The sequence below is a fragment of the Elgaria multicarinata genome, chromosome 13 (assembly GCF_023053635.1).
Source record: "Elgaria multicarinata webbii isolate HBS135686 ecotype San Diego chromosome 13, rElgMul1.1.pri, whole genome shotgun sequence".
In the NCBI taxonomy this organism is placed as follows: Eukaryota; Metazoa; Chordata; class Lepidosauria; order Squamata; family Anguidae; genus Elgaria; species Elgaria multicarinata.
This window is the reverse complement of record NC_086183.1, coordinates 3345080-3372863: the sequence shown is the minus strand read 5'-3', so window position 1 is coordinate 3372863 and position 27784 is coordinate 3345080. Positions and strand designations below refer to the sequence as shown.

At 49.8% G+C, this 27784-nt stretch overlaps 1 protein-coding gene across 1 annotated transcript in view; it reads right to left on the bottom strand.

The window, feature by feature from the left end:
* Nucleotides 1-5041: 5041 nt before the first annotated feature.
* COL16A1 (collagen type XVI alpha 1 chain) overlaps nucleotides 5042-27784 on the bottom strand; it is a 155039-nt gene continuing 132296 nt past the window's right edge. Inside the window, exons 57-72 of the mRNA XM_063140567.1 lie at nucleotides 27578-27640; nucleotides 22319-22390; nucleotides 19094-19147; nucleotides 18260-18304; nucleotides 17766-17810; nucleotides 17254-17307; nucleotides 16268-16321; nucleotides 14214-14264; nucleotides 12091-12180; nucleotides 11802-11837; nucleotides 11484-11528; nucleotides 10876-11064; nucleotides 10275-10341; nucleotides 7957-8133; nucleotides 7622-7699; nucleotides 5042-6009 (exon numbers count right to left, since the gene is read on the bottom strand). Coding sequence (XP_062996637.1) covers nucleotides 5807-6009; nucleotides 7622-7699; nucleotides 7957-8133; nucleotides 10275-10341; nucleotides 10876-11064; nucleotides 11484-11528; nucleotides 11802-11837; nucleotides 12091-12180; nucleotides 14214-14264; nucleotides 16268-16321; nucleotides 17254-17307; nucleotides 17766-17810; nucleotides 18260-18304; nucleotides 19094-19147; nucleotides 22319-22390; nucleotides 27578-27640 — 1323 coding nt within the window. The 3' untranslated portion in view covers nucleotides 5042-5806. The remainder of the gene's footprint in view (nucleotides 6010-7621; nucleotides 7700-7956; nucleotides 8134-10274; nucleotides 10342-10875; nucleotides 11065-11483; nucleotides 11529-11801; nucleotides 11838-12090; nucleotides 12181-14213; nucleotides 14265-16267; nucleotides 16322-17253; nucleotides 17308-17765; nucleotides 17811-18259; nucleotides 18305-19093; nucleotides 19148-22318; nucleotides 22391-27577; nucleotides 27641-27784) is intronic.

Here is a 27784-nt window from a genome sequence, read left to right as displayed (position 1 = left end):
TCCTGCAGTTTTAACATCAGTTCTTAGCCCCCTCTCACCCTCTTCCTGTCCTGTCTCTGGAACAACCTTCATAACTAAGTAGTAAGCTGCCATTTTGTTTACTTTCTGAATAAAAATCTACTTCTGGAAAAGCTCTGATCTTGTCTGTGTTTCTCCTATGGACCTTACATGGACACTCCAGTACCTTGACAAAGCAATCCAAACTTATACATGCTGTGCTGCAATGTATTTGGAAAATGTGCTAATTTGGGGACCGGCTTTACTAGACAGACAGGTTGTTGTCTGTCTTCTAGCGGAGTCGAGCCAGGGCTGCCGAGGGAAAGAGTTCCCTCAGCACAGGAGTAGGCCACCTTTTTGAGCCCATGGGCATATTTGGCAATTTGAGAAACTGTTGTGGGCGCCACCACAAAATGACTGCCCTGGGAGGCATGGCTAGCCACAAAGGATAAGTAACTTGTCCCAAAGACTGAGTACAAGGCAGACATGGAGGCTGAACCCCAACACAATAAGCAGTTCTTTTGAAAGCCCCACTTTTCAGCACCAACAGAAACCTATTTGTTATTGGGGGGGGGGTTAAAAAGAAAAGAAAAGTGGGAGGTGTTGGGCACCTCGGTGGGCACCAAGAAAAGTGTCTTGGGTCTCCACATTGCCCACCCTTTGCCAGCACATTCACGCTAAATTTCACACATCCCCCCATCCCTGGCCAGACATTAATATCATGGAACGGCTTATTTCCTGAACATGGAGTAGACTGCAAATGTGGATAGACATGCGTGGTAACAGATAAGGATAGATAAATGTCCATTGGAGCAGGCCCGGCTATGCTCCTCCACAGGCCTTTCAGGTGTGGAGCAATGGGGGGGGGGGGGCATTGCTGCCAGCTTCACACATGGAGGGACCCATTTCAACACTGACAAACAACACACTCCAACTGAAGAAGAAAAATGACATTGATTCAGGGAACATTTCATGTGCTGATTTATAACATTTATCTATCTTAAAGAAGCCCAGTTCTCTTGCTTTGCTAGTTCGAGAGGCTGCTGTTTGCACAGGGCCAGATAATGACACTTTCTTTGACATTTGGCAGCAAAATCATTTACAGCGCACTCCTATCCATATCTATTCAGGCAGTAAGCCTCATTGAGTTCAATGGGCTCAGCTCCGGTAAGTGGAGATAGGATTGCAGCAGTAGGCTTTTATAGGTAAACACCAACACTCTGATTTCTGTTCATAAGATATCAAGACAGAAGCTGAAGCCCCTATTTCCATACTGTTCATGGTAGCTCTACATAGAGTACAGTGTCAGTAGTCTAACCCTAAAGATGAATGTGGAATGAATCAGTTTCTTTTAAGGATGAGGTTGTTGCAATCCCATAATAGAAAAATAAAGCTGGATGGGGCCATTTAAGTTACCAAATCCAGTGCAAGAATCCAGTTTAAAGCATGATTGACAAATGGCTGTCCAGTCTTTGCCTGAATACCTCTAGCAACGGAGACCCAACTATCTCCATAGGCTGTTAGTGCCATTGCCTGCCTGTAGGACTTTTTTTCTATCTAAACATGCATGCAATTAGAGTCATAGAATCATAGAATAGCAAAGTTGGAAGGGGCCTACGAGGCCATCGAGTCCAACCCCCTGCTCAATGCAGGAATCCACCCTAAAGCATCCCTGACAGATGGTTGTCCAGCTGCCTCTTGAAGGCCTCTAGTGTGGGAAAGCCCACAACCTCCCTAGGTAACTGGTTCCATTGTCATACTGCTCTAACAGTCAGGACGTTTTTCCTGATATCCAGCCGGAATCTGGCTTCCTGTCACTTGAGCCCGTTATTCCGTGTCCTGCACTCTGGAAGGATCGAGTAGAGATCCTGGCCCTCCTCTGTGACAACCATTTGAGTATTTGAAGACTGCTCTCATGTCTCCCCTCAATCTTCTCTTCCCCAGGCTAAACATGCCCAGTTGTTTCAGCCTTTCTTCATAGGGCTGTTTCCAGACCCCTGATCATCCTGGTTGCCCTCCTCTGAATACGCTCCAGCTTGACTACGTCCTTCTTGATGTGTGGTGCCCAGAACTGGACGCAATACTCTAGATGAGGCCTAACCAGGGCTGAATAGAGAGGAACCAGTACCTCACGTGATTTGGAAGCTATACTTCTATTAATGCAGCCCAAAATAGCATTTGCCTTTCTTGCAGCCATATCACGCTGTTGGCTCCTATTCATCTTGTGATCTACAACAGTTCCAAGATCCTTCTCGTTTGTAGTATTGCTGAGCCAAGTATCCCCCATCTTGTAACTGTGCATTTGGTTTCTATTTCCTAGATGTAGAACTTGGCATTTATCCCTATTAAATTTCATTCTGTTGTTTTCAGCCCAGCACTCCAGCCTATCAAGATCACTTTGAAGTTTGTTTCTGTCTTCCAGGGTATTAGCTATCCCACCCAATTTGGTGTCATCTGCAAATTTGATAAGCGTTCCCTGCATCTCCTCGTCCAAATCATTAATAAAAAGGTTGAAGAGCACTGGGCCCAGGACTGAGCCCTGCGGTACCCCACTCCTCCCAGTTTGAGAAGGTTCCATTTAGAAGCACTCTTTGAGTCCGATTCTGTAGCCAACTGTGAATCCACCTAATAGATGTTCCATCTAGCCCACTTTTAGCTAGTTTGTTAATCAGAATATCATGGGGCACTTTGTCAAAAGCTTTGCTGAAGTCAAGATATATTATGTCCACAGGTTTAAAAGTTGTCACACAGAGGAGGGCCAGGATCTCTTCTCAATCATCCCAGAATGCAAGACATGAAATAATGGGCTCAAGTTACAGGAAGCCAGATTCCAGCTGGACATCAGAAAAAACTTCCTGATGGTTAGAGCAGTTCGACAATGGAACCAGTGACCTAGGGAGGTTGTGGGCTGTCCCTCACTAGAGGCCTTCAAGAGGCACCTGGACAACCATCTTTCAGGAATGCTTTAGGGTGGATTCCTGCTTTAAGCGGGGTGTGTGTGTGTGGATTCGATGGCCTTATAGGCCCCTTCCAACGCTACTATTCTATGATTCTATGAATTTCTCTCTCTTTAATGTTTAACCAAAATCTGCCTTCCTGGAACTTTTTCCTGTTATTTTGTGTCCTACAGTCTTGGATGATCAAATGCAGGCTCCTTCTGTGTTGTAACTCCTTTAGGTACTTGCAAAGTGCTATCATGTCATACCAGTTTCTTTAATCTTTCTTCATAGGATTTTCTAGTCCCCTGATCATCTTTGCTGCCCTTCTCTTAACTCATTCCAACTTATCTGAATCCTTCTTAAAGTGCAGTGTCTAAAACTGAACACATTATCTGAAGTGAGATCTGGCCAGTGCAGAATAAATGATTCTTTCTCTTGGTTTTGAAACTAAACTTCTACTGACGCAACCTAAAATTGCATTTTTTCCAGCCGCATCGCACTGTCGACTCATATTCAGTTTGTGATCGATTACAACGCCGAGATCCTTGTCACACGTACTATTGCTAAGCCAGGCGACCCCCATTTTATAACCATGCATTTGATTTCCTGGTGTATGAGAATATAATTTCCTATTCAGCAACAGTTGGTAAAAGTAGGTCTCTCTCCCTCTCTCCTTTCCCCCTGTTATTAAGAGTCTGAAGTTTAGAGAAGTGTTAATTTATGCCTTATGTATTTGCTTGTTCAGAGAAAGGCATTGAACCCCCCCTCGCCTTGATAAAGAAATGTCAAAGTCTGCGCAGATCCCTGTTTGGAGGCAAGAGCCCCGTCATTGTAGCCATTATTTCTAATTGCAACCCTTGCTTTGTTTTTAACAAAAGAAGCAAAGCTTGATGTCAAAGCAGAGTTGTTGCCATTCTACGCATGTTTGCCACCACAGAGTCTGTTTGCTAAATGGACAAAAGGCATAAATATGTTTTGTAATCAGGCAGGCATAAATATGGCATGTGTGCCAATAGGTCGAAATGAAAGTGAGCCAAATACCAACTAGGAAACAAGGCATCATTTATTTAAATAATTAGGAGGATGGCGAGCCACTGGGAAAGGCTGCCCAGATGAGGGATAGATTCTCCACTACTTACCCTCCTCTAGACCAAGGGGACAAGGGTGCACACTTCAGATACTCTGCTGCTGTCTTGGGACACTCACAATCCCTCCATCCTGGAGTGTTTTGAGTCTAGAATTAGTTGGTGGAAAGACCTGGATGGCAGCACACACAGCTTGTACTGCAGCCAATTCTAGTTTCCGAATTGAAGTAATTCGAGGCCTGATGGAATCTCCCTTTGCAAATAAGATTTGAGGGTTGAGAGGGAACTCTTGAGTGAAAGAGAGTTTTGCCCCCTCTGCAGTTGCATGTAAGGGCTGGAGGGGTGGGGATATATGGTTGTTTCCCACCTCCAAAGACTCTCGGTTCTAAAGCCCAGCGGCGCCAGCAACCAGAAGTAGGTTTAACTTTGGATAAAGTTTGTTTGAAAATGAACCATTTATGCTCCAGTAACACTGATCCAGTAACCACTGATTCCAATAAAATCAAAGGTATACTGCCCCCCCCCCCCGAATTTCACATTTCATACAATCGAAATGGAAGAAAACAGCGTTTTGGACACTTGCAAAAATTGTAATTACATCACAGTACACAAGATGACCCTCCCCTGCTACACACACACAAACCCCTCAAAGCAACAACACCTTCATACAATATATTTTTCCTGCTGGTTTTTTTTAGTTTCAGGAGCTCCGTAGATTTTTAGCTGTGGAAGACAGAATAGCTAAGGCACATACAGTTCTAACACGTCAAAATCTGTCACTATTTTCAGGAACCACAACAAAACCAAATCCATGAATAGTGTATTATTTATTGATTTGGAAAGGAAATGCTTGAAAACCAAACTTTTACAGTGCAATCCTATGCATGACTACTTAGAAGTAAGGCCCATTCAGTTCAATGGAACTTACTTTCACGTAAGTGTATAAACAGTGGGGGCAGATCTACACCAAGCAGGATATGACACTTTGAAAATGGTTTGAAAACTGTCTATGGCGTGTGTCCTGGGCCTCAACAGTTGTCACTACTGTTATAAACCATTTTAAAGCAGTAGTGTAGATCCTGCCTGGCTAGGGAGTAAGTCTCACAGGATGCAATGTGACTTAATTCTGAGTAAATCTGCACAGGATTGTGTTGTTAGGCTGCAACATTTACCTAGGAGAAATCCTATTAAATTCAGGGGACTTATTCCAGAGTAGGCACACATAGTATTGTGCTGTTAATGTCATTTTAGAACTTTCCCCTTCCAAATCCCCAAGCTTTCCAGTTTCAACTAAAAGAGGAAAATCCACCAGGATGTTCCACCCACGAGTCACACTGAAATGGACAGCTGGAGCTCCTCAACATCCTCCAGTACTTCCTGGAACTCCCCACTGGATTGTGCCTGTAATGTTGAAAGAATAATAACTAATTCCTAATGGACAGGAAAGCTATGTGCTAGACCTGCCCATAGCAATGGAAAGACTGAAGCATTGTTCTGAAATGTATTTTGCTGACCAGATGACAATATCAACTTCCCATTAGGACATGAGCCATACACGCACAAATGTACACACACACACAAATACACACACGGGTTGTTGGTTGTTTTTTTTTAAAAAAAGGCCATCACAAGAGGCTGAACCCCACTGGAGAAAAAATATGGTCAAAATATTAACAACAATGAAAAAATAATCAACCTTGACCAGTCACGAAGACCAGATCATTGGTGATTCCCAATGGAGTCCTTTTTGGTGATTTTTTTTAAAATGGTTTGTGCAGCAGATCTTCAGCCTAAAGGCCCCTTCATGTTCTTGGGCTGGTACATGGGCTGCTCCAGGGGCATCATGCCAAAGCAATCCGAAGGGTTGCAGTGACCTGCCTTCCCAGGAGGCCCGGTATTTCCCGGCGGCCCTGGGATGCCCGGAATACCCTGCTGTCCCATTGGCCCAGGAAGACCAAGCTTGCCGTATCCTGGCGGTCCTTGAATCCCTGCAGAGAGGAAAGGAGAACCAGATGAGGAGGACACTTCACGGGACACAAAAGATGCTGCGTTTGTTTGTTTGTTTGCTTGCTTGCTTTGCTTCTTTTGCATGCTTTGTGCTCTCCACTACCTGAAAAGGTAAGAAGCTCCAGGGGAACCTCATTTCCTTTTGAGGAGAGAGTACGGCAGACTCATGAGACGTTTGCAATATCAGTCAGTTTACAAATCTAAAATCGAGCAAGAAGAACAGCAGGCGCTTGGCCTATAAAGTGCTATCAGTTTCCTCCAAAGCAAGAAAGAGCTTTGGAGGCATTAGAGCCCAGCCTTGGCAGGTACCTGGTGATGCCAACCTCTGATGTCCCGTAGGCCCTGGAAGACCAAGGCCTGCTCCTTCAGGCCCGTGAGCTGGACGACTCCCCCCCCCCCCCCCAAACCATTGCTCTCCTTCCACTCACATGCACACCTTGGTGTGAGTTGCATTTCTGACTCCAAAACTATCAACCAGTCACCAACGCTCCATAAGGATTCATCTGAAGTTAGAGAAAAGGTCGTCTCCTCACAGTGGGCGACCAGAGCAACGCTTTTACCCTTTGAGACGGCAGAATTTGATTGCATTTCTAACGGTCCATGCAACAGAACTGATGCTTGTATTCTGTTTAAATAATTTGGAATAACTACCAACCCTTTGTGGATTAAAATCTCCATTTCACCAAGAAATATGGATTGAAAGGGTCACAAAAAGCCAGCCTTCAAACCACTCTGAAGGTGAATATAACAACTGAATATAACAAACATTAAAAGGTAGCAAAAAGGTAGCTGTACGAAAGCCTGCAATTCTATGCATACCTCCTTGGGAGTAAATGTTACTGAATATAGTGGGACCTACTTTATTTATTAAGGGTTACATTACATTTATATCCCACCATTTTTCTTCCTTCAAGGAACCCAAGGCAGCTCACCTGGTCCTTCTCTTCCTCTCCATTTTATCCTCATGACCACCCTGCGAGGCTGAGAGTCAGCGACTGGTCCAAAGTCACCCAGTGAGCTTCATGGCTGAGTAGGGACTTGAACCTGGATCTCTCCCGAGTCCCAGTCCAACACTCTAACCGCACAGCACACCACACTGACTCTCTCTTCTGAGTAAATATGCACAGGGTCACAGTGTTGGAGCTGGATCCAGACTTAATCCTACCTAGAACTGACCCACTGAAATCAATGGGGCTTGAGTACTAACTTAAGCCCCATGGATGTCAATGAGTGTACTTCAAGTATGAATCATAGAATAGCAGAGTTGGAAGGGGCCTACAAGGCCACCGAGTCCAACCCCCTGCTCAATGCAGGACCACCCTAAAGCATCCCTGACAGATGGCTGTCCAGCTGCCTCTTGAAGGCCACTAGTGTGGGAGAAGCCACAACCAAACCAGGCAACTGATTCCATTGTTGTACTGCTCTAACAGTCAGGAAGTTTTTCCTGATGTCCAGCTGGAATCTGGCTTGACTGACTCTGTATCCAACCCCTGGTCTGCAAAAAGACTCGTATTTTTTATCTCTAGCCCATCATGAAAGCAAACGTATTTGAGAGGAGGCCTGCCATTGAACACAGAAAGAAGGCTGCGTTACCTTGTGGGCCTGGGGCTCCCGTCTCTCCCATGATTCCAATCCCTTTGTCTCCTTTTTCTCCTTTGGCACCAGGCTCACCTATACCAAGAGAAAGAGAATGGAAGAGAATGTACCAGGTAGCTGACCCATCTTCAGCACCAACAGAATTGCCTTCCTGTATCAGCATGCATTGATTTGTTCTTCTGTCATCAGTTGCTCCTCATGTTGCAAAGGGAACATCCCACAATCCAACTCCTTGTGTTGCCACCATAATGGGACAAAACAAAATGATTGGTTACCCAAGAGCAAGAGACTTCCTGAGTCTGCTTCTTTCAGGAGCAGAAATGGATGCTTACCTCTCATTCCCGGCACACCTTGCCGCCCCTCTCTCCCAATCTGTCCGGGCATTCCTTGGGCACCAGGAGATCCTGGCCGTCCGGGTGCTCCGTCTTTACCAGGGGGTCCTGGCCTTCCTGGCTGGGCAGACAATTCCACGGGGAACTGCATCCGGGAGGTGTAATACACCATCCGCTCTGCAGGGGGAGACAAAGGGACCACAGTATTGGCTCTGGTATTGTAAGGCTGGTCCACGCGTCTGGGCAGTGGTGATTTGCTGTTTGCACGGGGGAACGATGCTCACCTGCAACTAAGGTCTTGTATTTAGTAGCTCAGTGGAAACAGGCATATGGAGACCTGATAGAGGGCCTTCCCAGTTGTGGCACCCCATATATGAAACACCTCCTCATGTAAAACGTCCTTTTTTATTTATTAATTAAAGTAGCTATATACTGCTTTTCTGAGAAGTTCAAAGCAGTTTACAACAGCAAAAATAAGTGTTATGTTTATGGGGGTGGGGTGGGGGTTTATGCATATATATATCTCCCTCCCTCCCTCCCTCCCTCCCTCCCTCCCAGGCTTTCCTGCATGTTTAGAGGTGGTCTTTGTTGTGTATTTATGGCTTCTGCTGGATTAAAATGACTACTGTATTTTATGGCTGCTTCTTCTGTGATTTTGTAGTAGTCTTTTCTTGAATTTTATTGTATCTGCTATAATTATTTTAAATTGCACCTCGCCCTGTGAGTCTCGTACTGAAGGGTAGTTTATCCATCCACTAAAACAAAAAAGTCAATCCCAGTAGGGGTCAGAGCTAGGGGAATGATGGACCGTGCTCCTACTCTGAAACATGCACTATAACATCGAGCCCCTTCACCAACTCAGGTTCTTTCTTGGGGTTTCTTATGTGAGGGTGATCTGGCTGCGACTTCTGTCACCCCACTGATCGCCAGGGTGGATTCGGCTGATCTGGCTGGCTAGGCGGGTGTCCCCTTCCTCCCTCACTGCTCCATGGGCGTCCCTCCCGAAACTGCGCGCTCGGTGGAAGAGGACGACCATCCCTGATAGAAGGAGTGTACCGTTCTTCGGTCAAGGGTATTTAGGGCCACGATAAACAGGTTCAGAAAAACGGGCCTGTGAGAAGAACTTTGGTCCCTGAGGCAAAAAAGGCAGCTTGCGCTCCTCACCCCACTCAATGCGCACGACGTCCCCAAGGAATCACATGGGGCCCTGATGCAGCAGGACATTGTGCAAAACTCACTGAGGCGGCCCTAGTTTAGCATGACAAGAATGCGCCACAGAGAACCTCGGGCTCAGGCAACCCCCCTTCACCTTGTACAGCTCTGAATGGGAGCATGAAAACGTTTGCTTCTATTTCCCAGTAACTACTGTTTAACGTGTCATCCAAACCCTAAACTGTAGTTAATCTTAACTACGGTTTGTTTAAATAAGCCAGCTTCATAACCCATGGTTTGAAGTCGGCTTGTTTCATACTAAACATAGTGAACATTATCCACAGGATGACAAGAATGAGCCACAGGGATAGCACAATAAATGGAAGTGAAAGCTTTTAAGGACTCCCTCCCTGATAGGCCAGAAGAGGGGAGGGGAGGGGAGGGGAGGGGAGGGGGAAGCATGCTGAGGCTCATTCTTGTCCTACTGTGGACCACGCAACGTTCAGAGCGCCCCACCCTCTGGAACCCTCTCCTGTGCCTGGTTTGGGAGGCAGAAACTGTGGCAAGTTCCAAACGCCTCTTGAGAACTCATTTGCATATGCAGACTTCCTCTGCTCTCTAACGGACTGTGACACTGCTCTGTTTTGTTATTTGATTTGATTTTACTTACTATTTTGGGTTGTTTTCATATTGTCTTATATGTATATTTTAATATGAACTGCTTAGAGATTTTCCTATATTAAATGGTATAAAAGTATTGTATAAATCATCAAATAAACTATGGTTTTCCGTGAGGTACAAACTCTCCCACTGAGATGACGAGGAGCTGCACAGGACTTTGCACTCTGCTCCTCTCAACGACAGCCAGAACTGACCCCCTGAGGCAGCTGCAACGTCTCGCCTCACGGAGGGGCTTCTACTGCCCAAAAGACGCACTCCTTCCCCCGACAGAGAGAGGAAAAGGACACCTTAACTGGCCCAAGGGCCTTGATATTGTACGATCATGAGATGGCACGTTGGGGCAAGTCTCATTCCCTTGAATGGTGACACCACCGTCCCCCGCTCCCAGAGTGCCGGGTTCCTCCCTGTTCCCCACACATTGCCCAGGCTCATTTCTGCCCCCAACCCAATTCTCCCCCTCCCGCGCCGCAAAGCCTGCTACCAACCGTCAAACATTTTGTTCAGCTCTTGCCTGATGAATCTCCGGATTTCATCGTAATTGACTGCGTCTCCCTAGCAAGAAAAGCAAGGCAGAGAAAAGGCAGAAGTCGGTTGCTCTCCGTTCTGGCACGAAAAACCGCATACATATATTAATTACAGGGTTGGAGTCCCACGTGCAGCCCTGCCCCACCTCTCTGGGGCCAGCTCCACCATCGCGCCAGCCCTCGCCAAGGTGTGAGCGGCAGACCCCGCCTCACCCTGCCCTGACCCTGGCTGCAGGCTTAGATACACCACTTAGTATACCGCTGGGTGTTGGACAAGTAACACATTGGCCCTGTTCAGAAGACACCTTAAACCACGGCTTTAATCATGGCGAATATTAAGGCAAGTGGTTTAAGGTGTCTTCTGAACAGGGCCAACATCTCTGCTTTGCATTGTAACCCATGTAGTTCATCTATTCTTATTAACCTTAATATATAATGATCCCAATAGCCAAAGCCTTCACCTGCTATCTGCACCATCCCACAGAACCTCCTTGCTTGAAAATCTCATCTTGTACCCTCATTTTCCATCGCACCCCTCAAACGCACTCTTTCCATCTCTTACCATCGTCCCAGGCAATCCTGGGTTTCCGGGGCTACCCGAGGGGCCGGGCGGGCCGGGCTGTCCTCTCTCCCCAGACGGGCCGCGTGGTCCAATGGGGCCCATTTCGCCGCTCTTTCCTGGCCCTCCTGGCATCCCACCTCTGCCCTTCTCTCCAGGCTGCCCCCTTTCTCCAGCAGACCCACGCTCGCCCTGAAAGAAAAAAGAACAAGGCAAGTCCGTGAGGCATTGGGCGTCATCAGACGAGTGTTTTATCGCACGCTCATTCCTGGGATTTTCACGCGTCCTATTCACGACGTCGTCTGCCTCCCACCACGCGCCTCCTGCCTTCTTCGCGCCACAAAAAAACACCCCAGTAAGTCAGACTTATTTTTAAAGATGGAAGTTGCCGCTCTCTCCTGCTGTGTGCAGGAGAAGCAGCAGGATCAAAACGGCCCACTGAATGGGCCACGGGCAGGTTGTTTCCTTCCTTCTTCAAAGGAGGAAGTAATGTGGGACAAATGCACGGGCAGAGAAACGACGGTAAGGAAACACGATTTCCCCCTGTGTGATGACACCCATGGTCACTGGATGGGAGGCTAACCCTCCACTCCCATCCAAGTCCTGCTTACCTTCTGCCCAGACGGTCCTGCAGGGCCTGGTTTTCCAGATGGGCCCTAGCAAGGAGCAAAGAGGAGGCGTGAACCTTGGGAGACGGACCCAGGATGTTTCCCTGACCGTAAGCAAAGCTGATGGTGCCAGCTAGGATGGGCCGGATGTTTGGAAAGACACTCCCTCCCTTCCCCAGTTGTGCCCCTGATTACTTCATTGCACCCAGCAGTCCTGGGAAGGTGGGGGTGGAGATGGAGGGACGCAGCCCTCTTTGAGCAGAGCCCAGCCAAAAGCGGGAGGGCGCAGATGGTCAGCTACACAGATAACAACAGCCATACCTCTTTGCCCACTTCTCCATCCATGCCCGACTCGCCCTAGGAATCAACAGAAAAGAAAAGAGCGTTCTTCTTAATACTCATACGTGATCTCTTGTAATGGTCTCATTAGGTTCTCTTTGCAACGTCAGCGTCACAGAGCTTCGTGGCTCTGTGCAGGGATTTGAACTTGCATCTTCCAGTCCAAATCCAAACTTCAGTCTATAGTTCCATAACGGCCCTCAACAAAACAAAACAAGATGTTAGAGCAAATTCCTCCAGAAACGTTGCAGTGTCATCTCGCTCCACTCACCGGTGGGCCTGGGTGACCCGGTGGGCCTGGCTGGCCTGGAATCCCGCTGAGGCCTCTTTCTCCAGGAGACCCCCTCTCACCCTTCAGCCCCTGGGGAAGAGAGGAGGTAGGCGTCACATACCGCCGGAGGCTGCCGAGAAGGGACCTGAAGCCTAAAAGGCTCCGGAATGAAAGATGCTGCCCCCACCCCAGGTGAATTGGTGCCCTGATGGTCAAAAGGGCGGAATTCCAAGGCCCCCCTCCCCCGCACAGCCTTATTCAAGCTCCGCCAGACCAGCACTGGTTCTGGTACAGGTAACCCCAAACAGAAGAGGGCCTATTCTCAGGTGCCTGAAAAGACATTTTATGATGCCCATTGTGTTTCAGAAAAGACTTTCCTCCTTCAAGGGCCACCTCTCTTTCTCCAAATATGTCAAAAAGAGTCTTCCCAATGCTTTGTCTCTTTTAAAATGTCTTCCCCTCTTGTATGTGTAGACAAGCCTTTCTGCTCTGAAGGCTGCATGAGACAATGGGGCAGCGGATTGGGGGCTACACACTCTCTCTCCCCTCCCCTCCGCCATCTTAGCTTGCACAGATAGGGAGTTTAAACGCCGCCGCCCCCCACTGTGTGCTGAGATCCCTTTGAATGTGGGGATCACACTGGTGACGGCCAGCACGAGCCTGTATTTCAGAGGCTCCTCCAGAAGGTGTGGAGAAGGGCAGGTTGGTCCACTCTCCACCCCAGCAGGGAAAGATCCATCCACCTGGGCAGGAAGGGACATGGGACTTGGCTTTCCTCGCCTGCCTTCCTCGCCATCGTTGGTGGTGAGCAATTTGGACACCCGTGTGTGATGCACAGCAGCCCCACTGTGGGACTCGCGGAGTGCAGCACTTAACCCTGGAGTCAGAGCTCTGCTCCGGGACTCGTTCACGCCAGCACGGTTAAGCCCATTCTGAGCAAACAGAGACGACTCCCAGCAGATTGGTAAGTACTGAGCTGCTCTTGCCAAGTCCCCAATATGAAATTTTACTAAAACTGCATTGCTGTTTGGATGTTAGCTGTCAAGTTTCCATGGGGCAAGGAAGGCAAGGTAGAAATGGGTCTTCATCATCATAGTGATGAAATGGCAACTCGGTACGTCCTGTTTCAAAAGAACTCTTTAAAAATGTTCCTGGCGGGTTGAGTCCAGTTGTGTTTGGGATACGTGTTGCTCACACAGAACATGCACTGGAAGTTTCAACTTGGGTTGAAATTAAGAAATCACAAACGTTTGTGAGTCATTTCACATGGCGACACCTCATCATACATGATGTATCTTATGAGACCTTGCCAGGAAAGGGAAACGGAATGTGCTGGTTTTGGCAGCAGCTGCACCTCTCTCCTGTAACAATCTTCCCAAATCTGAATGTCCTCCAGATGTGTTAGTCTACAACTCCCATCATCCCCAGCCAGCATGGCCACTGCTCTTGGGGGAGCTGCTCCAGCCCTCTGATCATTTGGTTTGCTGTTTTCTACACCTTTTCCAGCTCTGAAATATCCTTGCTGAGGTGCAACGACCAGAGCCCGGCCTTCACGGCACCAAACAGGCACCACCTCCTCCCTCCAAAACCCCGTGGTTTTACTCACCCAGGGTGGCGTCGGGTAATTCTGATGCCAAGGAGGGAGTGCGGGGTTACTGGTGGTCATCCAGGTACTGGAGCCGCCACCCCTTCCCCCCCTCTTCCTGGTGGAAGGCGACCAGTCGCCGCTCGCCTCCCACCAGGACTGCCCCTTCCCCCTGGGTTGGCCCTGGGAACGAGGGCAGAGGGCAGAAGAGCCGTACTGACCTTGCTTCCAATGAGAAAGTCAGGATACGTCCCTGGAATTTTCATTGTGCAGCTTTGCGGGAAAAGCCACGCGGGGGCTGCGAAGCTGCAGCCGCACTGAGATCTTAATGATATAGGGCGGAATATAAATGTTTCAAATAAAGAAAGAAATACAACTGACAGACCCTGGATCTGTACACAGTCTTCCAAGTGTGGCCACACCATGCATTTCTATAAAGGCACCACTATTGTGGCAGTTTCATCTGCGAGACCCAGAAGTCGAGCGTTTACTTAGCAGCTGCCAAGAGGGAACCCACAGTGGTGGGAATGATACTCACAACTCCAGCGAGTCCAGCTGGGCCTGGCTGGCCGGGACTTCCAGGAGGACCCTGCAGAGGCAGAGGAAGAGGAACAGGTGAAGAAGGGAGAAACGAGGACAGAGGCAAATCCACAACCAGGGCGTTTTCCTGTGGGCATTTTGCAGCATTTCCCCTGGCTTTCAGTTCATAAAGGACTCATAAGACAGCTCAGAAAATCCTAAAAACTGCTGAAAATCTAAATGCAAAATGTATCCAAAACCAGCTACAAGTGAGATCTGAATAATCAAGAGTCACCAGGATAGTTCTAAGACAGCTGGTAAAAACAAACAAACAAACGAATGAATGAATAGATAGAGTGGAGAGCCCAGGCGCGCTTTCAGTGCAGTTTGGGCAAGCCAGGCTTGTGCATTTTTCGCTCGCCCTGTCAGATTCCTCATTGAACTGGGGCCCCCCCGAGAGATGAGACGGCAGACCTATTTCTTGTGCCCACGTCTGCCCCGATGATCGCATCCAGTGCATGGGCCGGGGGTTGATGTTTATGTCCAACAAAGCACGTGGGGCAGGGGAGTTGGGCTCACCCCCCGCCTCGTGTCCCCTGGGCTCTGCTCTGCCAGCCGAGGCACTTTTCAACCAGCCTGCCTCACTTCTGCCATTGGAGCCGAGGGCCTGAAGCAACTGGGCATTGCCAAGGCAAGGCAGGTGCAGCTCTTCTCTGCCCTCTGCCCCCACTCGTGTACCGAACCACTCCTGCTTTATGTGTGAATGTGGCAGTCATAGGATCATAGAATAGTAGAGTTGGAAGGGGACTCTAAAGCCATTGAGTCCAACCCCCTGCTCAATGCAGGCATCCACCCTAAAGCATCCCTGACAGATGGCTGTCCAGCTGCCTCTTGAAGGCCTCGAGTGTGGGAGAGCCCACAACCTCCCTAGGTCACTGATTCCATTCTTGTACTGCTCTAACAGTCAGGAAGTTTTTCCTGATGTCCAGCCGGAATCTGGCTTCCTTTAACTTGAGCCCATTATTCCGTGTCCTGCACTCTGGGAGGATCGAGACGAGATCCTGGCCCTCCTCTGTGTGACAACTTTTTAAGTATTTGAAGAGGGCTATCATGTCTCCCCTCAATCTTCTCTTCTCCAGGCTAAACATGCCCAGTTCTTTCAGTCTCTCTTCATAGGGCTTTGTTTCCAGACCCTCTGATCATCCTCGTTGCCCTCCTCTGAATAAACAGAACTGGTTGCCTTTCTCATCTTGTTTCATCCTCACTTGAAAGGTAAATCAATCAGGGGTGTCTGCGTGTGTCTCTCTCTCTGTGTGTACACACATGTATGTATGTGTTTCTGTTTGGATGTCTGCCCTAACAGCATCTTTTCTCCATTTAGATGCCTTTGCTTCTAACTAGCAAAGAGCTTTGCACTTCCAGCTACAGCCACCCTCCCTACAGTCCTGAAAGGTTGATCCCTGTTGCTACCATGTTACAGATGAAGGGCAAGGAAGTGAAACTTGGCCGAGGTCGCACAATGAGCCCATGGCCAAGGCAGGACTGGGATTTCCAAGATGCAACCCTCTAGCAAGCTCTCAGTATCCAAACCTGACACACAGAAATCTCAGAGGCTCCAATCCACCCAGGGCTTATGGTTACTAAGTCCCATTGAAACCAACAGAATAAGTTAGTTGCACCTAATTGAAGTACCAACAGTTTCAGTGGGGCTTAGTGATAACTACCTTTCACTGGGCTGGGCCAGAATCTGTAACTGGAATATATTATTCAGAGGGGTTCCTAAGTATAGCCGTCATTCTTCTGGAATGGGTAGCGAGTTTTTTGTTTAGCTTTTGTGAGAGCACAACTGTGGATTTTTAAAGAATAAAAAATAAAATGACGATGGGGAAAAGATAACAAGAAAGGAAAGAAATTGCAGTGAGCTTAGTTTTGACTCACACACCCAGGGGTACACACATGAATTGGTTTTTGGAAAGGTTCAGATTCAGCCTAAGACTACATCTCTGTGGAACCCTCAGCCACACAACTATGAATCAGTCCACAGAAAGGACAAGAATAAGTATTTTGACTTACAACGTGACCAGGAGGACCTTGTCTGCCTTGAGGTCCCATAGGACCTGGCTCTCCCTGGAAGGAGAGAGAGAGAGAGAGAGAGAGAGAGAGAGAGAGAGAGAGAGAGAGAGTCATGAGAAATCAGAGCATATTCAGGTCTCTATTTAGCAGCCCTTGCAGTAAGAGATAAAGATCTCTTGACGATGCCTTTTTATGGCATGTTGGTAGCTGAGGGCACACGTTAAGTTATCACTGATTTGTTCGCCTCTTGTTTGTAAACCCGGGTGAGGTGGACTAGCGACTTCAATGCTGTCAGTCTTCCCCTGGGTTGGGGACTTGGACTACAAAGCCACCCTTCTGCATCACGTCTACTCTCGCCTTGCATTATGTGATGGTTGGCAAGGCATAAAGTCTGGGAGGGGGGGAGTGTGTCAAGGAACATCCCCCAAAGCAGCCTTCCCCAAGTTGGTGCCCTCCAGTTGTTTTCAACTACAACTTCTGTCAGCTTCAGCTAGCCTGACCCATGGTCAGGCATGCTGGGAGTTGTAGTCTAAAACATCTGGAGGGTACCAGATTGGGGAAGGTTGCCTGAGAGCAACAGCGTCCCAAGAGCTTCCCCCCATTGGGTTCACTTACCTTGGAGAAACAAGAGACCTGCACTCAAGGACACGACGGGCAGGAGATCAGCCAGTGTCTTAGAACTGCTCCTGCCCCGTACAGGCTGCCAATCCCAGAGCGCTGGCGATGTCCAAGGAAACATCTCTCTGCGTTGGTCCCCCACCCTGCTTCATCTGCATAGCCCCACCTGGAGTTCCATTGGTCACACTGTAGTGTGGCAAAGAGACACAGCCCAGGAACTGACTTCCCTTTGCACATGCGGCTCCCACTGCTTTAGCGCTGGGGGTTGGATTTGGTGGCTGGGGATCCAAAACAAAAGAGTGCAATCTTGTGCACGCACCCCGAGCAGGGGCCTGGGATGACAACCCGCTTCCGGTTGGGTAACTCACCTCGGCCCCCGTCCGGCCAGTATTCCCGGGTGGTCCTGGTTTGCCACAATCGCCCTGGGAAGTAATACATGCAGGGTTCATAATGTTTATCGGGAGGACATGAAGTATTCCACAACAGACCATAACATGAAGCGATCCTGGACTAGCAGAACCTGTCAGCATATGCCTAGGAGGCTGGACCTGCCCACGATGTGTGAAGAAGGCCCTGAGACGAATTGCACGGAGACAGTTTTGAATAGTTGTAGGATGCCGGATGGGGCTGAAATTAGTAAGATTTCCTAAGCAACTCTTAGAGCCTGGCTTCTGTACTGTTCATTACTAGAACATCCATGATCAATGTAAATTAGAACAATTCTTTCCCTTTCTTATTCTTTGTCATTTTTGTACTGAGCTGGAGACATCTTCTGGAGGTCTAGATACAAGAACCAGCAACATATAGTGGGAGGCTTAGACTTCTAAGGTAATTTAAAATGGTAGCAATTAATGGTCTTGCAAATGATGATAAAGCTCACTTTTTGTCCTGGAAGTCCAGGGTGACCCGTTTTCCCTTTGAACCCCTAGAAGGAAGCAAGAAAAGAGAGAGTCGTGATCTACAGTGCTAGACTAAGTCCTGCAGGTGCTGTTGCTCCATCGCCTTCCCTTTCACGGTTGCCAACTGACCAGGACACAGGCACACCCTCTCCCAATAACCCAGCTTGCTTTTGTGCCTTCAACAGCAGCCATTTGCCATGAAGGGATCAGCTAGAGAAGCTTTCCACAGGATGAAAATAAATCCTGCCACCTGTTAAAATCTGCAGACCGAGGTGCTGTTTAAAGTACAGCAGCCGCTGGGGTTGGCTGAAAAGTTGGCAGTCCGGCTGACCTTGTCAGCACTGGATCTTTCAATGAAAAACAGGTGATGCAAATGGGCACGTGAGAGGGCAGAAGTTCCCAGAACAGAAGCCCACAACCCCTAGGCCCAACGTGGCCTTAGGCCCAATATGGCCTTAGATGACCTACAACTTACCGGAGGCCCCATCCTTCCCGGAGGTCCTGCGGGTCCAGTGTCACCCTAGAGAAAGCAAATAGTTTATGCTACCAAGAGGAAGAGGCCAGTGCAAATCCAAGGTTTTGGCTGGGAAGGGGGGGAGGGTGATTAACCCATCTGTGGCGTACAGCTCCTTGCACAGCTTGTGAAGGAAGCAGCTGTTGTCCTGACCATCCTGCCAGAGGGGTTCATCCTCCCAGCCCGGAAGGCAGGCTGAGCAGAAAGCCACGATCACCTCTTCCTGGGTCTCACTGGACCAAAGTCCAGCAGCCCCAAACAGGCAATGCACTTAATCACCCTTATGGGTATCAAGGGCTTTTCTCCACAAGGCATTTATCATGCGCTCATCATATCCTACTCATGGCTATTTATGGGCTCTTTAGACAACAGTTTCAGTTCAGTGTCTGAAGAGCATTTTCTGCAAAAAAAATTTAGAGTGGGGAAGGTGGGGTATTCATTGTAAATGCAAAGAAAAAAACCCTTTTCAATTCTGCATTTGTACTATTGTACAAATATTGTACAGTGTCATGTAGTGGAAAACCAGGGCAGGAAACACTCTCTGTCAGGTGCTCAGATGCCAATGCTAAGACAAACCCCAAAGTAATCCCACCCCAAGGTGGGATTAACAGCTGATTAACACCTTCGTATAGGTAAAAGCTCCAAATCACAGGGCAAACTGAGCTTGTCGATACGAAGGTGTTCATCACGGGCAGTATTGATGGAACACAATATAATGCACAGCGATCTTTTCTATAGGGCCAAGAGAAACCGGAGGGGAACAAGCTGCCAGGCCCTGGGGGTTCCCATTCTTACCCGTAGTCCCGGCTTCCCATCCTTCCCATCGAGTCCCTCCAAGCCAGGTGGGCCCTGAAAATAAACACACGTCACAGGTGCACTCATTCTATCTCATCAAAAATCCAGATTGCCCACCTCACAGGTTATATTTATGTCGTGCATTGCAGGGCTTCACAGGCATTAGCTCAGTCCATACGTCATGCTGCATGATGGCTTCACTACGATTCCGCATGATGTCTGAGCTGACAAAGTGTTAGGGTTGCACCTGAGGAAGCCTCCTCGGATGAAGAGGAGGAGGAAAACTTACCTGAAGAAGAGGGTGTTTCCTCCCCCACAGCCAGGCCAGGGAGAGGCATGCAGGGAGAAGAAAGCCCAGCAGCCGAGGGGTCTAGCCAGCCCTTTGCCCTGCCTGACGCTCAGGAGATGGAATCAGAGGCAGAGATTGGGAGACCACCCAGCCCTCGGGAGCGTAGGTGTAGGAAAAGGGCAGAGCAGACACAGGCAGTAAGAAAGCGTTTACGCATGCAAAACCCATTGGGAAAAGACACCAAGCTTAAATAGGAGGCTGGGTCAGAGGATGGAGTGATGAGGCACAGCTGGACTCAGGGTGGGGCCATACTGGCAGGGCTTGAAAAGAAGGAACCGGGACGCTGCCTCGCTCTGGCCGTCACCTTTTGATTCTCTGACAGCCAGTGCATGCCTTGTCCTGTTCCCTGCTTCTGACCTTGGACTCTCGACCCGGACCGGCTGACTAACTTCGCTTGTACGTGTGACCCTGGCATTCTGGACATCGGACTCGGCTTTTGGAAAGGACTGGATTTTGGACCTCGGCTTGGCTCTGGACTTTGCGTGACCGGCTCTGCTTGGCTTAATGACTCAAAGACTGACGCTTGCCTCCACTTGCATTCTTGGCCAGAGATTTAATTGGACAGCATAATAAAACACTTAGAGATAACGCTTCGGCTCAAGGCTGCTCTTTAAAACAAAGCATGGTTTGCAACTGGTTGCCAAACCAGAATCGGAAACCATGATTTGGGGGTGATCTGCACGTCGCGCCCAGAGCGCTTCTATGCGATCCCAGTGCACCCCGAAAACGATAGTCTGACTTCCCTGTAAAAGAAACGAGGAAGAGCCGTCCATGCCGCCGCCGAGGAGAGCTCTCCCTCAGCGGTGGCATGGACGGCTCTTCCTCGTTTCTTTTACAGGGAAGTCAGACTATTTTATTTTTTTATTTTATTTTTTATTTAAGGATTTTTATGCCGCCATTCAGCCAAAAAAGGCTCTCACGGCTTACAAAAGTATTTCTTGACAGTCCCTGCCCACAGGCTTACAATCTAAAAGACATGACACAAAAGGAAAGGGGATTGGGAGGGAGGAGGGGGAAAGACTATCATTTTCAGGGTGCACTGGGATCGCATAGAAGCGCTCTGGGAGCGACGTGCGAATCCCCCCTTGAAGTTGGCTTGCAAACTAAGTTTGGTTCGGTGTAATGAAAGCCGGAATAGTCAAACCATAGGTGTCATGTTGCACCATGGAGATAGGAGTGAATTCATCAGCCTATGGAGCGAAGGATGGGAAATGAAAGCAGACAAACAGCCCTAAACCATGATTTGCCTTTAGAAAGTTTGGAAGAGCAAACCATGGTTTAGGTTCTAAACCAGGGTGGGAAACAGTGGGGTTCCAGAGGCTAAGATCATCCCCCCAGAACCTCCCGGATGTGCACACTGCATGCACAGGCACACATTTCCAGTGGAGGCTGGTGACTCTGATGTCAGTGGGGTGGTAAATCCGCTCTGGGTTTCAGTCAGAGCTCTAAAGGAGCTATCTAAAAGGCAAACCCACTGACTCTGGGGCCATCAGCCTCCACTGCACACTCCCTTTTCCCACTGACACACTCCCTCTCCCATGCCCATCTCAGCAACTTCCATCATGATCACAGGGAGGAGGAAGAGGCTTTAACCTCTCCTCCTCCTCCTCCGAGATTGTGATTGGGAGCAGATTCTGCCAGGAAATGGATGTGCAGGGATGGCGCTCCTTGTGCACTCGATTCTCAGCAGAATTGGGCTCCTGACAGCCTGCTAAAGAGCTGATTGGTAAACTGGGAAGAGCCCAATTCTGCAACTAAACAGGGCACATTGGGAAGATACTCCTCATGCGCCCAGTGTAGCAGAGCGCTTGCACATGCAGGGGAGGAAAAGAGGGGGCAGGGCACCCAAGGTAGCCTGAGCGTCATGCATTGCCCACCCCTGTTCTAAACTATGGTTAGAGCAAGCCATGGTTTATTGGGGGCTGAACTGTGCTATGATCTAAGGGATCCAGTGATTCCTAGTGTGTCAGAACATATCTGAGTGCTGGGAGAGGGTCTGAGGGGGGAGCTGAACGATTAAGTGACTTTGCTAGATGCGTTCATGACTCTGCCCCTGAAAAGAATGCACCCAGGGGCACCATTGCTCCCAGCCCTTCTTTCTTCCTATACATGGACTGTGGCACCATGAGTGCGACGCATTAAAGGGAAATGGGTTCCCCAACAGATCCTACACTGCAGCTGGCAGGTGCCTGGGAACCCAGAGGCATCAGCACTGCCCAGAGAGCACAGTCCCACCCCATCACCCTTGATGGTTGGAGCAAAAGGAAACAAAGGAGGGACGTCAGGAGCAGGCAGTCATTCAGTGGACCACCCCACAGTTGCTGGGAGGAGGGATACTTGCCCATTGTCCTGGAGCCCATCGAGGAAGTAAGACTAGGCCCTCATCTACCCCAAGCAGGATATTGCACGATGAAAGCGATGTATAAAAGGCAGGAGCCACACGACTGCTTCATAGCGCTATTGAAGTGCACTGACTACGGTTGGGGCCCATGGACAGGCACCACAGACCGCTTTCATACCGCCATATCCTGCTTGGTGCGGCTCCTCCCTCTTACATACCGCTTTCATCGTCGGGGAAATGCCCTACACATGACACGCCAAGCCATCATGGCTAGCTCAAAGCACTTAACCATCGTGACTTAGCGTGTCATCTGAGCAGGCCCGTTATCCTGAGCAGCAGAGATTCTTCAAAGAGTTTAAGGAGATGGGGCTGCCACACTTAAAGAGCACCTACTCCGCAAGGAAGACCACGGTGGGGCCTCTTCCCTGCAGCGTGCAGCAGAGTGCCTCCTCAGGGCTAAGCCAGCTCCTGCCTGTCACCGCCATGCTTGGTTTCTTTAGAACACAGTGTGCTCCTGTGTTCCCAGCGCACTTACTTGTATCCCAGGAGGTCCTGGAGGCCCCGGTGAGCCGGTCATCCCGGGAGCGCCACGCATCCCTTCGCCACCCTGCAAAAAAACAGGACAAAAAACCCCACAGTCTAAATGATTTAACTGCTACTGGTGCCGTGTATGAAGGGAAACCAACGGAGACAGAACAGAGAAAAAAGAGCTCAGCTGCAAGGGAAGCCAGGGCACCGTTCCACCGCCAAGCCCTGTGCTCTCGCTGGCGCGTGGCGGCAACAAGTGGTCCTAATGAGGGGAGGCAGCGCGGGCTCTCCGGCAGCCATGAGGCTTGCTGGGCCCGCCCCCTCCCCCTCCCACGGCTTCTGGTGACCAATAGGAGCACGCCTTCCGCCTAGAGTGGCTCCAAGCAAGGACAGAACGGTGGAAGAGCTGGTCTCACTTTGCTCTGGCTGGAAAAGTCGGGGTAAGTCCCTGACTTTTAGCCACTCATCATCTTTGCCCCGGAGTGGCTTCGAATCTGCATCATCTAACCGACGCAACGCGGATTCGGAGCCACCCCAGGGCAAAGACGACATTAAGACAGGAAGAAAGGCTGGGACCGAGAGACGCATTGGCGAGGCCTTGCTCTCTTCCTTCTCTCGGCCATCTGTTCCTGGGGATTTCTTGCCGGGAGGGGGGGGGGATAATATGGACCAGGGAATGCTGGGATGGCACTGGGAGAGCATGTGGAAAACACTTGGACATGACAGCTGATGTAGCTCCACCAGAAGGTTGTTCCAAGTAGGTTGCCCCAGATTGGGCGCTGGAGGTGAATGGGTGTTGTTGTTGCAGATGCTCAGCGGGTGTTGCCATGCAGGTGTATCATGTGGGCCCAGATGCCAAGACCTGCTTGACCTCACGCAGAAGAAGCTGTTTCTTGCCTATACAAGCAGTTTTGCTATGCGCTTTCCAAGCTGCCCATTTTGAAGGAGACAGCCCACTCCCCAGCAATTAAGGGGAGGTGGTGGGCTCTCCCACACTAGAGGCCTTCAAGAGGCAGCTGGACAGCCATCGGTCAGGGATGCTTTGAGGTGGATTCCTGCACTGAGCAGACGGTTGGGCTTGATGGCCTTCTAGGCTCCTTCCAACTCTGCTATTCTATGATTCAAGCTAAAAATCTCGGCTGCAGTCCTGGCATTGAGCAGCAGATGTCAGCAGAGGCTGGGGAGCCAGGGGAGCCAGGGGAGCCCCCCCCCCCCGGCCAGGCTTTCTAACCCTCCTCCCCCTCCCCCTCTCCCTCCCACCGCAAGTCAGCAGCTACTTCATTGGATTTATCATAGGTGTCATCAGAGCAGCTTCTTGACAAGATATACTATAAACAGTCTTTTCTCCCTGACCAGCATTTTGTACACACACACAAAAAACCACTTCCAGAGAGCAGTGGAAGCGGAGGAAAGGTGAAAACTCCACTCGGAGGTCGACGCACGTGGGAAGTCAGTGGCTGAGCAAAAGAACCGAATTTCCCCAGTCGTCCCTTGACCACAAGGCTCTCTTGCCAGATGGAGGAGCATTACGCCCAAGTACTGACGGATGTAACTCCCTCGGCTTGCCTCAAATTCCCACTTGCTTTCAGTGATCTTTCCTACATTTGTGTAACAAGAACACACCAGTCCTCAAGTCTTTCCAAGGAAAGATAGCAAAAAGTGAATGGAGGAGCTGTGTCACCTCCTCCCCAAGCTCCCTGCAGGCCCCCCAATCCCTGCAAGCCCCTCGGTCTCTCCTGCCACCCCTCTCTGGCCATGGGATGGTGGCAGCAAGCTGCCTGTCTCTGTCGTGGCCGGGCCTGTTCCCCTTAGGCTGGGGGAAGGAGTTTCAGGCGATCGATCAGAATCAGGTCCTGAAGCAGAGGAGGCAGCGCCAGAAACGTACCGGCCTACACGGGAGGTGGGGGAGGTGGTTCCCACGGGCTCCTCACCAGCTGGGGGTGAACCTTCGCCAGACCTTATCACTGAGAACGTTAACCACACACAGTCTGGGGGAAGTCCGTAGTCTTCAGAGGGGGAGGGCAGTGCTTCAGGGCTCGCTGACCCTAGAGTCCGCCAAAGACTCAAATGGGCGGAACTAAAGGAAGGCGAGAGAAGGTCCCTGGGGTCCTCCCATGAAGCTGATTGGTGGGAGAGCCAGGACAAATAGAAGGAAGGACTTCTTCACACAGCGCAGAGTTAAATTATGGAACTCACTACCACAGGATGTAGTGATGGCCACCAATTTGGATGGCTTTAAAAGGGGGTTGGATAAATTCCTGGAGGCGAAGGCTATCCATGGCTACTAGCCCTGGTGGTTGTGTGCTGTCTCCAGTATTCGAGGCAGTAAGCCTGTGTGCACCAGTTGCTGGGGAACATGGGTGGGAGGGTGCTATTGCACCGTGTCCTGCTTGTTCATCCCTGGTCGACAGCTGGCTGGCCCCTGTGCGAACAGAGTGCTGGACTAGATGGACTCCCGGTCTGATCCAGCATCAGGGCTCTTCTGATGTTCTTAAGGTCGGCCTGGCTAGCTTCTCGCCAAAGGCTTCTTCGGAACCAGCCTCCTCGAAGTTAAAGTGTTCTGGGAAAAGGCTTTCCCTTTTTCTTGGAAGGACAATTGTCTTGCTTAGTTTGCATAGTTTTGCCTAGAGGAAAGTTCCTAGAGGTTGGACTCTCTTCAGGTGGGAAGGGAAGTTTATAGCCTAAATAAAGCTTTGTGGATTGCGTAGCAGACCTCTTTATTGTCTCCCTATAAGGGGGGGAGGTTCTGGGAAACGCAACACTCTTCTCACCCATCCCACCCCCTCCATTGGGGAACCTAACCCTCGCAACCTCAGCATCCCGGGTGCAAACTGTAATTATTATTATTATTATTATTATTATTATTTATTTATATAGCACCATCAATGTACATGGTGCTGTACAGAGTAAAACAGTAAATAGCAAGACCCTGCCGCATAGGCTTACAATCTAATAAAATCATAGTAAAACAATAAGGAGGGGAAGAGAATGCAAACAGGTACAGGGTAGGGTAAGCAGGCACTGGGTAGGGAAAAACTAACAGTAGAAAGTAACAGTAGAAGTCTGCACAACATCAAGTTTTAAAAGCTTTAGGAAAAAGAAAAGTTTTTAGTTGAGCTTTAAAAGCTGTGGTTGAACTTGTAGTTCTCAAATGTTCTGGAAGAGCGTTCCAGGCGTAAGGGGCAGCAGACGAAAATGGACGAAGCCGAGCAAGGGAAGTAGAGGCCCTTGGGCAGGCGAGAAACATGGCATCAGAGGAGCGAAGAGCACGAGCGGGGCAATAGTGTGAGATGAGAGAGGAGAGATAGGAAGGAGCTAGACCGTGAAAAGCTTTGAAGGTTAACAGGAGAAGTTTATATTGGATTCTGAAGTGAATTGGAAGCCAATGAAGAGATTTCAGAAGCGGAGTAACATGGTCGGAGCGGCGAGCCAAGAAGATGATCTTTGCGGCAGAGTGGTGAACAGAAACCAACGGACTGATGTGAGAAGAAGGAAGGCCAGAGAGAAGAAGGTTGCAGTAGTCCAACCGTGAAATAACCAGTGCATGAACAAGCGTCTTGGCAGAAGAGACAGACAAAAATGATCGAATCCTGGCAATATTATACAGGAAAAATCGACAAGATTTAGCTACTGTCTCAATATGAGGAATAAAGGAGAGCGAGGAGTCGAAGATAAAGCCAAGGCTACGAGCTTCCTTGACCGGAGTAAGCGTAACATCATTGACAGTAAGAGAGAATGAGAGATGAGGAGAAGGTTTAGGAGGAAAAACAAGCAATTCAGTCTTTGCCATGTTAAGCTTCAAGCGACGATGAAGCAGCCAAGCTGAGATATCTGAAAGACATGCCGAGATACGATCGTGAACATCAGGAGAAAGTTCCGGAGATGACAGATATAGTTGTGTATCATCGGCGTACAGATGATATTGGAGGCCATGAGATTGAATAAGCTTGCCCAAGGGCAACATGTATAAGGAAAACAACAACGGGCCAAGCACCGAGCCTTGCGGAACCCCTACTGAAAGGGGAAAGGAGGAAGACGAGCTGCCATTAGGCAACACGCTGAAAGAGCGACCCGCTAGATAGGAGGCAAACCAGTTATAGACAGAGCCACAAAATCCAAGGTCATGAAGGGAATCTAAGAGAAGATCATGATCAACCGTGTCAAATTCTCCAGGCTTCCCTCAGTAGCTGTCTAAATGCTCAGAAAGCCCCGGGGTGGGTGTGCGGTGGCATCAGTTATACAACACTGCTGCAATTGCGCGCACACACACAGACCCACCCACATCTGCAAAGAGTCGGGGACCGACCCTGACATTTTCCCTCCAGAGCGAGGCCAGGATGCGCAAGGCGACATCAAGGCAGCCCCTCGCCTTTACTCTGGAGTCGCAGCAGAGGCGTGGCCGGGCGGTGCCTGGTGGAAAGCAACCTGCGACGGGTCGCCTTCCACCAGGGACCGGGGGGGGGGGGCTCCGTTCTCCAGATGGCCGCCCAGAAACCCTGCGCTCCCTTCTTGGCATCGGGATCACCCAACGCCACCCCGGAGGAAGGAAAGCACGGTGTTTGTGAGGGAGGTGGCGCCAACCTGGTGCCAAGGAGCCCCCCCCCCATGTTTTCCAAGAGCTGCTTGCATATGGGATGGTGCTGCTGCTGCAGTCGTCTAGGCTGGCCAGTGGAGGAGGGGAAGGTGCGAAGGCCTTGCTAGCGCTGCTGCTCCCCCAACGCCCCTCTCCTGGCCCTAGGTAAGCCTGGGGGGAGGGAAGGAGGCAACAGGGAGGAAAGACAGAGCTGACTTGCAGCAGTGGAGGGGTGGGGGGATCCAAACGCAAAGCCAACTGAGCCCTGGCTCAAGGGTGGATGGTTCTGAGCCCTGTGCAGCCCCCCCCCCCTTTCCTTCCGCAATGGATTTCTCTGGTTAGAAAAAAGAAGCAGCAAGGAGAAAGGTCACAAGTGGAAGACGTCAAGGTAAAATCCTGTGAACAAGGCAGGGCAACTGCACAGCAGAAGCTCCTTTGGGAAGCACCTACTGTGAGAAGGGTCATTCTGAGCCGGGAGGGGCTCTCATCCCAAACTCCGCCCCTCCCCCATTTGGAATTTGTATTCCCCCCCACTCCCAAGGCCAAGATTCACTCTCTGCCCGTTCGGGTCACACAGGCTCCGACACTGGCCAGTCAGTCCTGCCACATCTTTCCCCCACTCCTTCCGTTCTTGCCATGAACAGGGAAAGACAATATTCATCCTTCCGCAATATCCAGCTTTTGCTTTCTCACCTTTTCTGCTGGGGGTCCTGGAGGTCCAGGCGACCCTGCTTTTCCTGGGAAACCTGGAGGCCCCTATAAAATACACAAAAGCAACAGATAGGTCAACGCACTCGGGACCAAGGGCTCCATCACACATATTTTCCCCTGCTTTGCCTCCGTGTTTTTTACCTCCGATGCAAAAGCATGTCAGGCTTATGGTTCCTCCCACCGGAATAC